The sequence below is a fragment of the Protopterus annectens genome, chromosome 2.part0 (assembly GCF_019279795.1).
Source record: "Protopterus annectens isolate FY-2018-M chromosome 2.part0, PAN1.0, whole genome shotgun sequence".
Lineage (NCBI taxonomy): Eukaryota > Metazoa > Chordata > Ceratodontiformes > Protopteridae > Protopterus > Protopterus annectens.
In genome coordinates, this window is record NC_056728.1 from 387776184 (window position 1) to 387789164 (window position 12981).

Consider the following 12981-nt stretch of genomic DNA (forward strand, 5'->3'; position numbering starts at 1 on the left):
GGGATCAGTATATTTAATGCCCTTCTGTTGTAGCTCAGAGCAGATCTTCAGATTGCCATTTAGATTCTTGACATGGATATAGAATGCCTTGTGGGTTGTCTTTGGAATCTTTGGCAATTTTATTTTCGTAACTAGCTTTGGAGGATTTTATGAGGTATCTCAGCTTCTTACTGAGGCTGGTAAGGGAGTTTTTTGCTCCTGGGATTTTCTTCTTTTCTGCAACAGTTTCTTCCTTTTGTTGTAAAGTTTGTTTATGGCAGGGGACCACCAGATTGATTTCCTTTTTTTGGAGGAGAGCATCTTGGTTCTATTTGGGATGGCACGATTCATGCACAAGTGGATGTGCTCGTACAGAGCCTTTTAGTGTAGGATTCAGCAGTCGAACTTTTAGTTCCTGTCTGCATAGGTTTCATGAAGTTTGTCACTTCTGACTTGAGTAGCATGAAGTTGGCTTTGGAGAAGTTTTTTTACGGAGGTTTCCTTCCTGGGGGGTGGGGGAGGGATGTGGATGTCAAGGGTGATTAGCTTATAGTCAGACCTGACCAACGAGGGGGTGACCATAGGTGTGGAGCATCGATTTCCCATGTTGGTAATGACCAGGTCTAGGATATTGGAGCCCCTGGTGCGACTATGGATTAGGTGATGCAGGGCATTGGAATTTATGAATTCCAAGAACCGTTGGCAAAGTTGTTGGTACCCGAGTAGTTTTCCCAGTTAATGGCAGGGTAGTTGAAATCACCCAGTATTAGGGTGTTTGGTTGTATCTTTAATATTTTCCAGTATGTTTAGAAAGGTGTAGTGAGAATCTTGGGGCATGGTGGGGGATTTGTAGCAAGTTACAGTTTGGATTGCAGTCTTACCTAGTGTTAGTTGCACCTGGAGAATTTCAGACAAATTGTGTTGGGCAACTAGCCTGGTGGTGTGAATATCCTTGGTGAATATGGACACTCCTCCACCTTTAGTGTTTCGGTCCTGGTTTGGTGGCCAAAAAGTGTGGTAAAAGTTGTAGCCTGGTATTGCAGGGGTGCTCTCTGGAGCCTTGAACCAGGTCTCAGTTACTGCACACATATCGATGTTCTCCATTTTTAGGAGTGCCTCGAGAAAGTGCACTTTTGAACATAATGGTGCTTTAACTTCACAAATTTAACATCTGCCAGTTTTATAAAAGCTATCCTATCCTATTTGTCTCGGAGCAAGTTTACTTAAATATTGTAATGAATAGAGCAGTTAAGAGATTAACATGACTTTACATATGCTGCTGCATGTTGTAGTCCATGGCCTTTTTTGATTTGTTTTATTTTTATTAAAGCTAAGGCAAGAAGTGGTGGCCTGTATGCGGCGTGACACAACATTAGAGACTGCACTCAACTCCAAGGCCTACAAACGCAGCAAAAGACAAACTCTGAGGGAAGCTCGCATGACGGAGAAATTGGAAAAGCAACAAAAAATTGAGCAGGAACGAAAACGAAGGCAAAAGCACCAGGTGGGTGATGACGTAGGGATATATTCAGTGCGGAAAAAACTTAAGCAATGCCTTACATTCTTCATGTGCTGGGCATGAGAGACATGCATTCATGAAAGGTGAATGTGCTTTAGTAATTGTGGTAGTAACACTGTTGTGTTTGTGGCAGGAGTGTTGTGAGCTACAATATTTTTAATCTGATCTTTTCCCAGCAGTTGTTGATCTGGTCTTGTATTGTGCCTAGCTTCACTGACTGACCTGCTTAAGCCCAGTATGTCTGCCTGTTAAACTTCAGCATGTGTATCACTGACTTTGAAAGCTTATATGTCTTCTAGAAGTTTTCTCTGTTGACTTATGAGTTGGCCAGGCAAAATCGTGCCTCCTTCAGGAGAAGGGAAGCTATTGAAGTGCTTTTTTTTTTCTTGCCCTGCCTTGAACTTACATTTCATTAATTGCATTTTTTAATATTTTATGTGTTTATTAACTGGTTAGGCCCACTGGGCACCTCTTCCCTTTTTCAAGGGCAACTAGGAAACTCTGTCCAGTTATATGACTTGCTGAGAGTTGCACAGTAGGCAAATTGATAATTAATTGTTAATGGACTTCAGCCTTAGACTATGGGAAGCATACAGTAAAGGCTTATAGCTTTAATCTTCTGCTGTAATGGCCAGAGGATTAGCTCAGTGCTTAACTCTTCTGACTGAGATTTCAACATAATCCATTCATTACTATTGGTCAGTCAGTAACAAAGATGAGAATTCATGAAGAAGTACAAACTGACATTTTGCATGACATGAAGAAAAACTGTTTCATTTGAAGGGCCAAAACAGTGCTAGCAGTCATCACAGCAGGATTATTGTAACCCATTAAAACACAATGAGTATTGGTTTGTAAGTAGTACCCATTAATGTTATAACTGGTTGAAGAAGAACAACAAACTGCTTTTTCCAGTAACCCCTCCTGTCTAACCAGTGTGTAGACCCTCCAGGTCTTGCAGACACTGCATAGTTGGATATTCCACCTTGGGGGCTGCCCCATTCCCCAGGATCAGGATTAGAAGCATGGCCATCTTTTGACAATTTTGAGTACTGTTTTATAGCTAAAATATATTTCTTTCATTTCTGTCTCAGCAGTCCTTAGATGTGAGCTGCAGGCCCTTACATAAATTACATATCTAACTTCATATATTTTTTCTAGTGGTACATTGAGTAACTGTTTGCCTGAAGCACCATTCATATGCACTGGGACGGTGGCTGAAATGTAGACTGCAGAGGAGAATTCCAATTTAGATTTTCAAACTATAGCTTAAGGATGAGCATTTCCAGCTGGTCTTCTTTGTGAAGTTTGAAGTATTTGCTGATTTATTTATTTATTTATTTATTTATGCGTAGTGAGTAAAACATTCTTTTCAGGTTCCTGTTATATTATCTGTGTAAATAATTGGCTGTACATGACAGAGTACTGAGGCTCAGCTATCTCTGAGAAATGTGGTGAGAGACAGTAGGTCTTAGCAATAAACAGTGCAGAAAGTATTTATCCTATCTTCTTGCCATTGTGGGACTGGCTGTGAGGGTTTCTGATGCCTTTGCCAGTCTGGAAGCATGAAATGACTGAAGAGCACCGGGCAGTTTTATGTGGGTTATGTTGTATTATAATAAATTCTCTGTGTGTGGCATTTTGCTGCTGTTGAATTATATGTACAGAATGTGGCACTTGAGAATTTTTGTTGACATGTTTGGTTGAAACTGAAAGTGCTGACAGGTTATTGCACACCCAGTGAAGGTATTGAGGAGTTTATGCTAAGCTAATGGCTGGGGGAACAGACAGGCATGACTGCCCAATAGTCGAGGGCAGAGCACACACTTGGAATGATTCTCTCACTGCCTGCCCAGCTTACTGAATTATGACTTCTTAATATATGGAGAGTTCGACCAGAGAAAAACGCTATAACACAGAAGTTTGACTGTTTCTCTACTGGCCCATCTCACCTGCTTGCCTGGTGTAACCCCAAAACATTTCAGTTTGCATAGAGAATTGGAGGCCTCCTGGGAGCTCCCCCCCCCCCCCACATGAATACACTGGAAAACCACCTGGATATGACTTGCAGGTAGACATTCAGGGCTGTAGAGGTGGCTTATTGGTCAGCTGGTGGGGTCGAAAAAAGAGGTAGAAAAGAGACTTGCATTAGAAGCTGTTAAAAAGCAACCTTCACTTTGTATGAAGTCGAAGAGACTTTAGAAAATTGTTTTAGGCGAGAAATCATGAAATTTTGTTAAATTTAGTTTTCCAGTACATATTCAAAAGGGTGCAGCTTCCTCTCGCTCAGAAAGCACTGCTATTAGCCTGATACTGATGGAAGTGGTGATTTGGGGAGAAAAATGCTTCTACTACTTCAGTAGACTTTGAAAAGTATGTATAAATTGCTTAAAGATGATTTCTGCTTGTATACTGTCTTTAAGTAATTAGTCCTTGAGAAAGAAAGTTTCCATCTTTGAACACTTTCTGCAGTGAATTACTTTTGTGATTTCCTCTTCTGATTGCCTAATCTCAGCACATTTTTGCATCCTTTAGTTCTCATGCTTGGGATGTTGGGTATGTATACATATACTAAGCTTAGGAGGGAGTATCCAACCCCCTGCATCCCAAATTATATATATCTGATTGCATAATTTGGATAAAGCATCAAAAGCTTCATAGTGCTGTTGCAGCTGTTGGGGTATAAGCAGAGACTTGTTGTATCTTTCGGCTTTTCCCGGTTAGGGGTCGCCACAGTGGAACTCTGGTCCGCTAATGATTGGCAGTAGATTTTTATGTACCGAGTTGCCAGCCCTGATGCACAACCTTCAACGAAGGTACGCCCATTCACGCATGTCTCCACACAGAAGACGCTTTAGCTGAGAATTGAACAGGACAACGTCATACTGTGAGACGACAATGTATAAGCAGAGACTAATGATTTTATTACCTAAACTAAGAAGCCAAACTAGTCTGGGGAATGCTACAAGTTTCAGTGTCCAGCCATTTACAAAAAGTTTAAGGTGTTCTTGACTTCTCATATGGCTGCAGGAGTGGAGTGTTTCAAGTACAGAACTGAGTAAGATGGAGGCCAGGTCTTTGCTAAAACTCTACTTTAATAACCTGCTGAAAAAGTGGACTTTATCACTTAATGTGATGTGTGGTATCCCTTGGTAAGTGAGGAATTAAACTTGGTGACTCTATAGAGAGTAGGTAGAAAGGCACATTCTGTCATTGAGTCCTAGAAGGATAGAACTCTGCTTCCTTCCACACTTGAACATTTGGACAAGTGAGGTGGCCAGCCTGTTGATGTAAACCCAAACTGAAAGTTTTGTGGTTGAAATCATTCTTAGCGAGTCTCAATCCCATTGCCTCTTCCTAAGCCGAGCTAGGCTTACCAGTGATGGTTGAAGAGGTTTCTGTATTCCCGCTACCTGGTGGGCTTATGGTGCTAAGTATTGGTGAATCATAATCAAACACCCAGCTCTTTCCTGCTCTTCACACTGCATGAGTGTAAAATTTCCACTGCTAGAGCTGGATTTGAAGAGTACAGCTCCTCCCACCCTATCACACTGGGAGCCTTAATCTGAAGGTCGCATGGTCCCAGAGTTGGAGACAGGTGAGAATAATGAAACCTCTCATAGCACTCCCATAACCCTTGCTTTAGAGAATCTCCTGGGCATATGAAACCTTAGGGGGTTAGCTTTTGTTTCTCCGTCTTCTCCCCAGAAAAGACTTTGCAAGTATCTGAGTAAGACGACCCCACTATTCTGACTTGTAAGCACTCAGATTCCTCCCTTTGATTCTGAATGTCAGATGCCTTGTATTAACCTCCACTGGAGTGGAGTGACATTTCATCAAGAATCATATTTCAGATTTCTATTGGTAGTGGACAACATTGGTCATAGAGGTCACTGCATCTGGTCACCTTTGGGCAGAGTGTACCTGAGAGAGAGTTCTCTGCCATACTGTAGCTCAGGGCCATAGTTGATGGTCTTATATCTTCCATTTATAGTCATCCCTTTTGGAATAATCTGTAGAGAAGCTGGTAGAGCGTTTTGATTCAAGGATCAGTGAGTGTGGCAAGTTAACACCTTTACTGTATCTTCTTTTTTGGTCATAGATAACAGTTCAGTTTGTGATGGTGGTTAGCCATAGTAGCTGTACTATGTCTGTTTCTCTGCCAGGTGGCATTGCTTAGACTGTCTTTCAAGATGAGCTGAAGAAGACTTCTAAGTGCTACTTCCATGAAAGCATGCATTTTATTGTAGTATCCCAAACCTTCATTGAAGATTTGCAGGAAAGGAAACTGGCATCAAATGCTTTGTTGGGTCTTTGTGATAGCCATCCATGTTGTGGTGCTTTTGTATTTGGTAATTGGGATAGAGCAATAATCCACATAGACTCTTTTCATATTCAGCCTGAGAGCATTTTCTAGTTAAGTGACTTGTTCAGAGAGACAAAGGACAGGTAGGCAGATGGAGGCTGAGAGAATCAAACCCTTGACTGTAGGAATCAGCTTGTTAAGAGCTAGTAGATTTGACCTCTGTGCTAACTTTCATATTCTCATGACCAGTTCATCACAGAAAGAAGAAACTCTCTCACTGTGTAATAAGGGTGGTGGTGATTTGTGTGATTGGGCATGGTGTCCTACTGACATCAGCCCTTTTCAGAAGTGAGGGGCATTGCAAAACTGATGCCTCATGCATCCTGTCATCAGCTCTTGTTGAGTGGGTGATGGAGGGATGTAGGGCTTAAAGGCACACAATCTGAACAACTCCTGAAGGCTGTGTTGACTGTCCCTCCCAGTCAACCCTTGAACCGATGATGAGAAAAAAATGGACCAGTTGGCTTGAAGATGGCTTTTGATTGACAAGGAGCGAGGACAAAATGTGTCCAAAAAGTGTGTCAATCTGCAGATAGAATACAGTGACATGAACATTTACATTTGCCTTCAAATGTTCAAGAGGGTAAGAAAAATAAGGTAATAACTCTTTCCCGAGATTCTTGTAGTGAAAAGAAGATTTTTAGATGCAGCAGATAGCCATAATCTTGTCAAGATTCTGATCAGGAAAAATTTTCTTCCCACTCTTCAGATCAGTGTATGTACTAACCTTGGAGGAAAGGTGGGAAAACTTTAATTCTTGTTCTTGGAGTGTTGCAAAGCAAACCTGAAAACACAGCATCTAAGACTTCCAGTTCCGATGCATCTAAGACTTCCAGTTCCGATGCAGTGAAACTTCAGCTGCCAGTGTTCACCTTCATTATGTGTATTTCTCTGAAATCAAAACTTAACTGTTTTGTCTTAGCTGGATGATTATTTGATACTGGTAAAACAAAAGCAGCTGTTGTTCGAATACATCAGTTAAACTCTTGCATTGTTATAGGTACTGGGAATACCAGTACATAACCAGAATTCTTCCCTGATATCTTCATTGACAGTAATTTTTCTAGGGTTGTCAGAGGTTCAGTTTTAATTAAATTCTTTCCAGGACAAGTCAGTGAAGACTCAGTCATTCCTGGTACAATTCTCTCAATGTCAAGCCATCAAGGGAAGACAATTTCTAAGAGCCCCTTTCCTTCTTCCCAAGTTCAAGTTATATAAATGTGTGTGTGTGTGTATATATATATATATATATATATATATATATATATATATATATATATATATGTGTGTGTGTGTGTGTGTCAGAAAAGCATAATGGCGCCTCAGAAAGATTTTGAACTAATCTTAAAGTTCACTGGATATGATGATTCCTGTTGAAGGAAATGCTTGTAATGGACACGTAGCAGTGGCATTTTTTACAAATGGCAAAAATGTCACAGATATGACATCACATCTGTCATTCAAATTTCAAGTCACAACATAAGGTTTCTTCTAATAATGCCTAGAAGGAGATGAAAGATGTATACCTAGTCTTGGTGGCCTTCTGGGGCTCAAATCAACCAAAATAACACAATGACAACATGGTTCCTAAACAGCTAATAGGGCAGCTGTCTTTCCAGTTTTCAGAACCAAAATTAGGAATTGATGCTTTAGGACAATATTCAACTACTGGCAGCTCATGCTTCATATTTAAAAAGCCATTTAACAAGTGCTTTGTGCAGGAAAACAACTTTAACAGAAAAGTGGAAACTATCCCCAAGGACAGTTGAGCAAATTATGAACCAAAAGTAGTGCGTACACGACCAATAATACCAAAAAACAAGGAAGACGAGGTCCAGCCGAAAGAAGTTTATTCACAACGTACCATGCACCATAACATTGACCTAGGTTTCGTCCGAATGCTCAGACTTCTTCAGAATGCCATGATGCTGTTACAAACCACTTAAATAGACAGTGCAATCAATCAATAAATTAATTAACAATTCAGTTAAAATTCAATAAAACACTTAAAGTTGAACAATACTATCAAACATTAAGCTACCTTACAATGTATATAATTATTAACATTATACAATAAAAATAAAAAAAATGAATTGCATTGTTTAAATGGAAAACCCATCTATAAATTAAATAGTTTGATGATTTTAAGTAAAAAAATGTACATATATGTAATATATTTTAAATAAAATTGTGTATGTATATAGGAGTGTATATATGTATATATTAAATATTACAACATAAATGTTATTGAAAGTGCTTAACTTCACATAAAATTTAAATCTATGGAAGTATTATTATTTAATGCCTGTAATGTTCCTTAACTTGTGTATAGGCTTAACAGTACTATACTCATTTAATCCAGGGTAATTATGTGCGTTTAATCTAAGCTGCCATTTTAATTCACAAATGTCCAAATGTGTATCCGTGATCCTATCTTGTTGATCCACCTTTATCTGTTTCAATATACAGAATTTAAAACTATGATCGGAATGGTCAACCAAATGCCTGGCAAGAGCATTGGTGGTTTTAAGATGTCTAACATCCAGCAAGTGTTCCCTTATACTTTCCCTAAAATGCCTACTTGTTTTGCCTACATAAAAAGCATTACATTCTTGACATAAAGCAAGATAAACCACATTTTTGGTGTAACAATCAAAATGACCCAAAATAGAAATATGACAATGATTTATCACAAGGCTATTACCAGTAAAAAATATATAGGGACACGTGGAACACCTTCCACATTTAAAATTGCCTATAGGTCTGTTACATGCAAGGCCCCTTCCCCATACATTCATTTCAAAAATGTCTTTAAATGATGAATCTTTCTTATATACATAACTCAATTTACTATTACATTGTGGGGACAAATCCTTATACAACTTCAAAACACCCCAATTTCTGTTGACTGTTTTCCTAATCTCATCAGAATCTCCATTATATGTTGAAATGAACAATAAGGATGACTTTGCAAGAAATGTTGACCTTACCAAAACATTACCTACGGGATTATTGGAATTGTTATCAAATTTTAAGATAGCTTGGAACACACCTGAAATTGAGTACAATTATATGGTAAATGCTTATCCTGTGGTTAGTGGTATTTTCGGTATACCTAAAATACACAAAGGATTGAATAATGTGCAGTTCAGACCTATTGTTGTTGGTAAAAGAAGCAAAGCATGTTTCATAAGTCAATTTTTGGATCACCACTTAAAAATGGGTATAAGTAGTTTTCCCCATATTACTAAGGACTCTTGGAATTTTTTGGAAAGATTGAAGGCTTTTAATTTTAAAGATGATTATTGTTTCCTAACCATAGATGTATGCAATTTATTTACTGTCATACTGCATGAGACAGGTTTAATGTGGTTGGAGGAACAATTGTTGGAAACTGGTTTGTATGAGCAGGATAGAATTAATGTTCTTGTCAAATTAATGGAAGTTATTTTGAAAAATAATTATTTATTTTTTGAAGGACACTATTTTAAACAACAAACTGGGGTGGCAATGGGGGCTGCTTGCGCCCCTATTTATGCCAGTTACATTATGGCATATTGGGAGGAACATTATATCTTCACCAGAGAGTTTTATAAGCACGTTAAAATGTACTCACGCTTTTTGGATGATATTTTTATAATTTGGGAAGGTGATGTGAATATATTAGAAGCCTTTATTAAACACATCAATAGTACAGTATGGTTTTTGAGATTCACACACGAGATAAATTTTGAGACCACCACTTATTTGGACGTTAGGTTAACTTACGATAGGGTAAGTGATTTAATCAAATCCAATATACACAGAAAACCAACTTTTTCGAATTCCTATCTTCATTACAACAGTTGGCACCCTAGCCATCAGAAAAAGGCCATTGTGAAGGGCCAAATGGTTAGGGCTGCCAGGATGGTTAGTGACAATAGGGAATTTGTGGATGAGTTGAATTTTATGATTTCACTATTTCTGAATAGAGGGTATCCTGAAAAATTATGTTTGGATTTGTTTCAGGAAATAACACATAAAAGAGAAATAGGTGTGTTCCAAGCTATCTTAAAATTTGATAACAATTCCAATAATCCCGTAGGTAATGTTTTGGTAAGGTCAACATTTCTTGCAAAGTCATCCTTATTGTTCATTTCAACATATAATGGAGATTCTGATGAGATTAGGAAAATAGTCAACAGAAATTGGGGTGTTTTGAAGTTGGATAAGGATTTGGCCCCACAATGTAATAGTAAATTGAGTTATGTATATAAGAAAGATTCATCATTTAAAGACATTTTTGAAATGAATGTATGGGGAAGGGGCCTTGCATGTAACAGACCTATAGGCAATTTTAAATGTGGAAGGTGTTCCACGTGTCCCTATATATTTTCTACTGGTAATAGCCTTGTAATAAATCATTGTCATATTTCTCTTTTGGGTCATTTTGATTGTTACAAAAAAAATGTGGTTTATCTTGCTTTATGTCAAGAATGTAACACTTTTTATGTAGGCAAAACAAGTAGGCATTTTAGGGAAAGGATAAGGGAACACTTGTTGGATGTTAGACATCTTAAAACCACCAATGCTCTTGCCAGGCATTTGGTTGACCATTCCGATCATAGTTTTAAATTCTGTATATTGAAACAGATAAAGGTGGATCAACAAGGTAGGATCACGGATACACATTTGGACATTTGTGAATTAAAATGGCAGCTTAGATTAAATGCACATAATTACCCTGGATTAAATGAGTATAGTACTGTTAAGCCTATACTCAAGTTAAGGAACATTACAGGCATTAAATAATAATACTTCCATAGATTTAAATTTCATGTGAAGTTAAGCACTTTCAATAACATTTATGTTGTAATATTTAATATATACATATATATACTCCTATATACATACACAATTTTATTTAAAATATATTACATATATGTACACTTTTTTACTTAAAATCATCAAACTATTTAATTTATAGATGGGTTTTCCATTTAAACAATGCAATTCATTTTTTTTATTTGTATTGTATAATGTTAATAATTATATACATTGTAATGTAGTTTAATGTTTGATAGTATTGTTCAACTTTAAGTGTTTTATTGAATTTTAACTGAATTGTTAATTAATTTATTGATTGATTGCACTGTCTATTTAAGTGGTTTGTAACAGCATAATGGCATTCTGAAGAAGTCTGAGCATTCGGACGAAACCTAGGTCAATGTTATGGTGCATGGTACGTTGTGAATAAACTTCTGTTGGCTGGACATCGTCTTCCTTGTTTTTTGGTAACAGTTGAGCAAATTGCATAGATGTGGCATCACTCCACGAGATTTGTTAACCACTCACACAGCTACCTTAAAGCCTTCTCTTTCTTGTGCCTCATGGAATAGATTAGAAGATAGCTGTTTTTTTCTTTCACTGACTGTAGGGTGTGATGTATGATTTTTCTCCTTCTCCTTTTGTGTAGAAAGAGTTTCTCAAAGCAAAACAGGACAAGGCCCAACTAATACTAATAGCCATATACTGGCCAAGATGACCTTGATATTTTTTAATAGTGATCCTGTTTTATGTTTCACTATGGCTGTTACCTCTGCATAGTTTCTTACTGACTCAGCAAAAATGCATTGTGTACACTCCAGTCCAGAAATAATGAACCTGTCAGGCTGCAGGACAACATTTTGATTTCTAATAGTAACTGCTCTTCAACACGAGTTTTGAATCTCTCAAAAGAAGCTAAAGGGCGTAACACAAGAAAATCTTACATACAGAAGTGAAAAGAAGTTGTTTCTTGGACTGTGTCACAAGGCAAGGATCCAATGCACTGTCCCATACCAAGATTACATGACTACTAAAGCTACTTGTTTGATTCTAATTTGGCTCATTCATTAATCAAGGTTAGGTTCGTGTTTCTGCAGTCTCTGTATCTTCCATCCATCCCACAGATAGCAGCTGTGATCCTGTTTAGTCCACCCTTAAAGGGATTATTCACTTAAGATCATTGTAAAGGTATAGCTCATCAGTTTGGAATTTGAAATTTTGATTTAAAATATTAATCGGTAGGTAATTTTCTTTAGTTTGCATCACTTTTGACAGAATGATTTCAGAGTTACAGTTGTCACTGAGAATCTGTTTTGTGTGTGTGTTGTGTGTATATGTACAAAAGGTAGTTTCAGCAGAGTCTTCAGATTAGTCTGTTCAGCTGACTGTTTTTTATTCAAACTACCAGTGTGATGGAAAATACCCTTTGCATTAGATAGATGTATACAGACCACTTGGATACTTCACAAATGACTAAACTGTTCACTTATGGTCTACTGATGCATTCATAAAAATGATGAAGCCTGTCATATCATGTCTGAAGCTAGTGTCATTTTGCCTTATTTGCCTGAATGTTGTAGTAAAGACTGATAGGTCAGTGGGCATTCGGAAGCCTTGTAGCTGAAACACTTGTATGTCCTTGAACAATCATTTGCTTATTTCCCATGGGCCTTCTTCAAAGGAAATTTAAATCTTGGTGTTTTTGCATATATGGCTTTTTTGTGTAGCCTTCTCATTTTTTTGCTTTGGACTTTTCAAGAAAGGTAAATGATTTCAAAAACTAACTCATTCTAGTAGGGTGGAATCTACATCCTCACTGTACTTCAGAAATGTTTCTGCACAACAGATTTTAGAAGGTGCCACATGGTCTGTTGTAAACTTCCTCACAAACCACTGCAAGCTAAATGTACAGTCCAGAGTAGGACAGGTTTTGGTGCATCTGTGCTACAGGCAATACACATCATATAGAACACTGCAGCAGTAGCCTTAGCTATGTGTGTTCTATCCTGCCAGGGATATAACAGCCAGCCAACTTACAAAACTTTAGGATACCGTCCACATGACCAAACTGTCTTAAAGCTTCAGATAAACTGACTGAAAACAAGTTTGGGCATTATGCCCTTCATAGCTTTACTGCCACCGAAGGATGTGCTCCTCTGAGAATTTTGGGGATCAACAGCCAGCCTGTGCTTTCCTTTGCTGAGCAGATAAGTTCCCTTTGGGGGAAAAACTTTCATTTTCTTACTTTTATTCATGTTTTTCCTTTTTCAGGAAAGTTATTTTAAAGCTTGCAGTGTTGTGTTTTAATGAG

The 12981-nt window shown here is 37.8% G+C and overlaps 1 protein-coding gene across 2 annotated transcripts in view; it reads left to right on the forward strand.

Annotated features, from left to right (window-relative positions):
- The window catches only part of LOC122793098 (probable global transcription activator SNF2L2), a 2696898-nt gene that overhangs the window by 770126 nt on the left and 1913791 nt on the right, over window positions 1-12981 (forward strand). For both annotated transcript variants that reach the window (XM_044060828.1, XM_044060829.1), the window contains exon 8: window positions 1310-1483. In XM_044060828.1, coding sequence (XP_043916763.1) covers window positions 1310-1483 — 174 coding nt within the window. The remainder of the gene's footprint in view (window positions 1-1309; window positions 1484-12981) is intronic.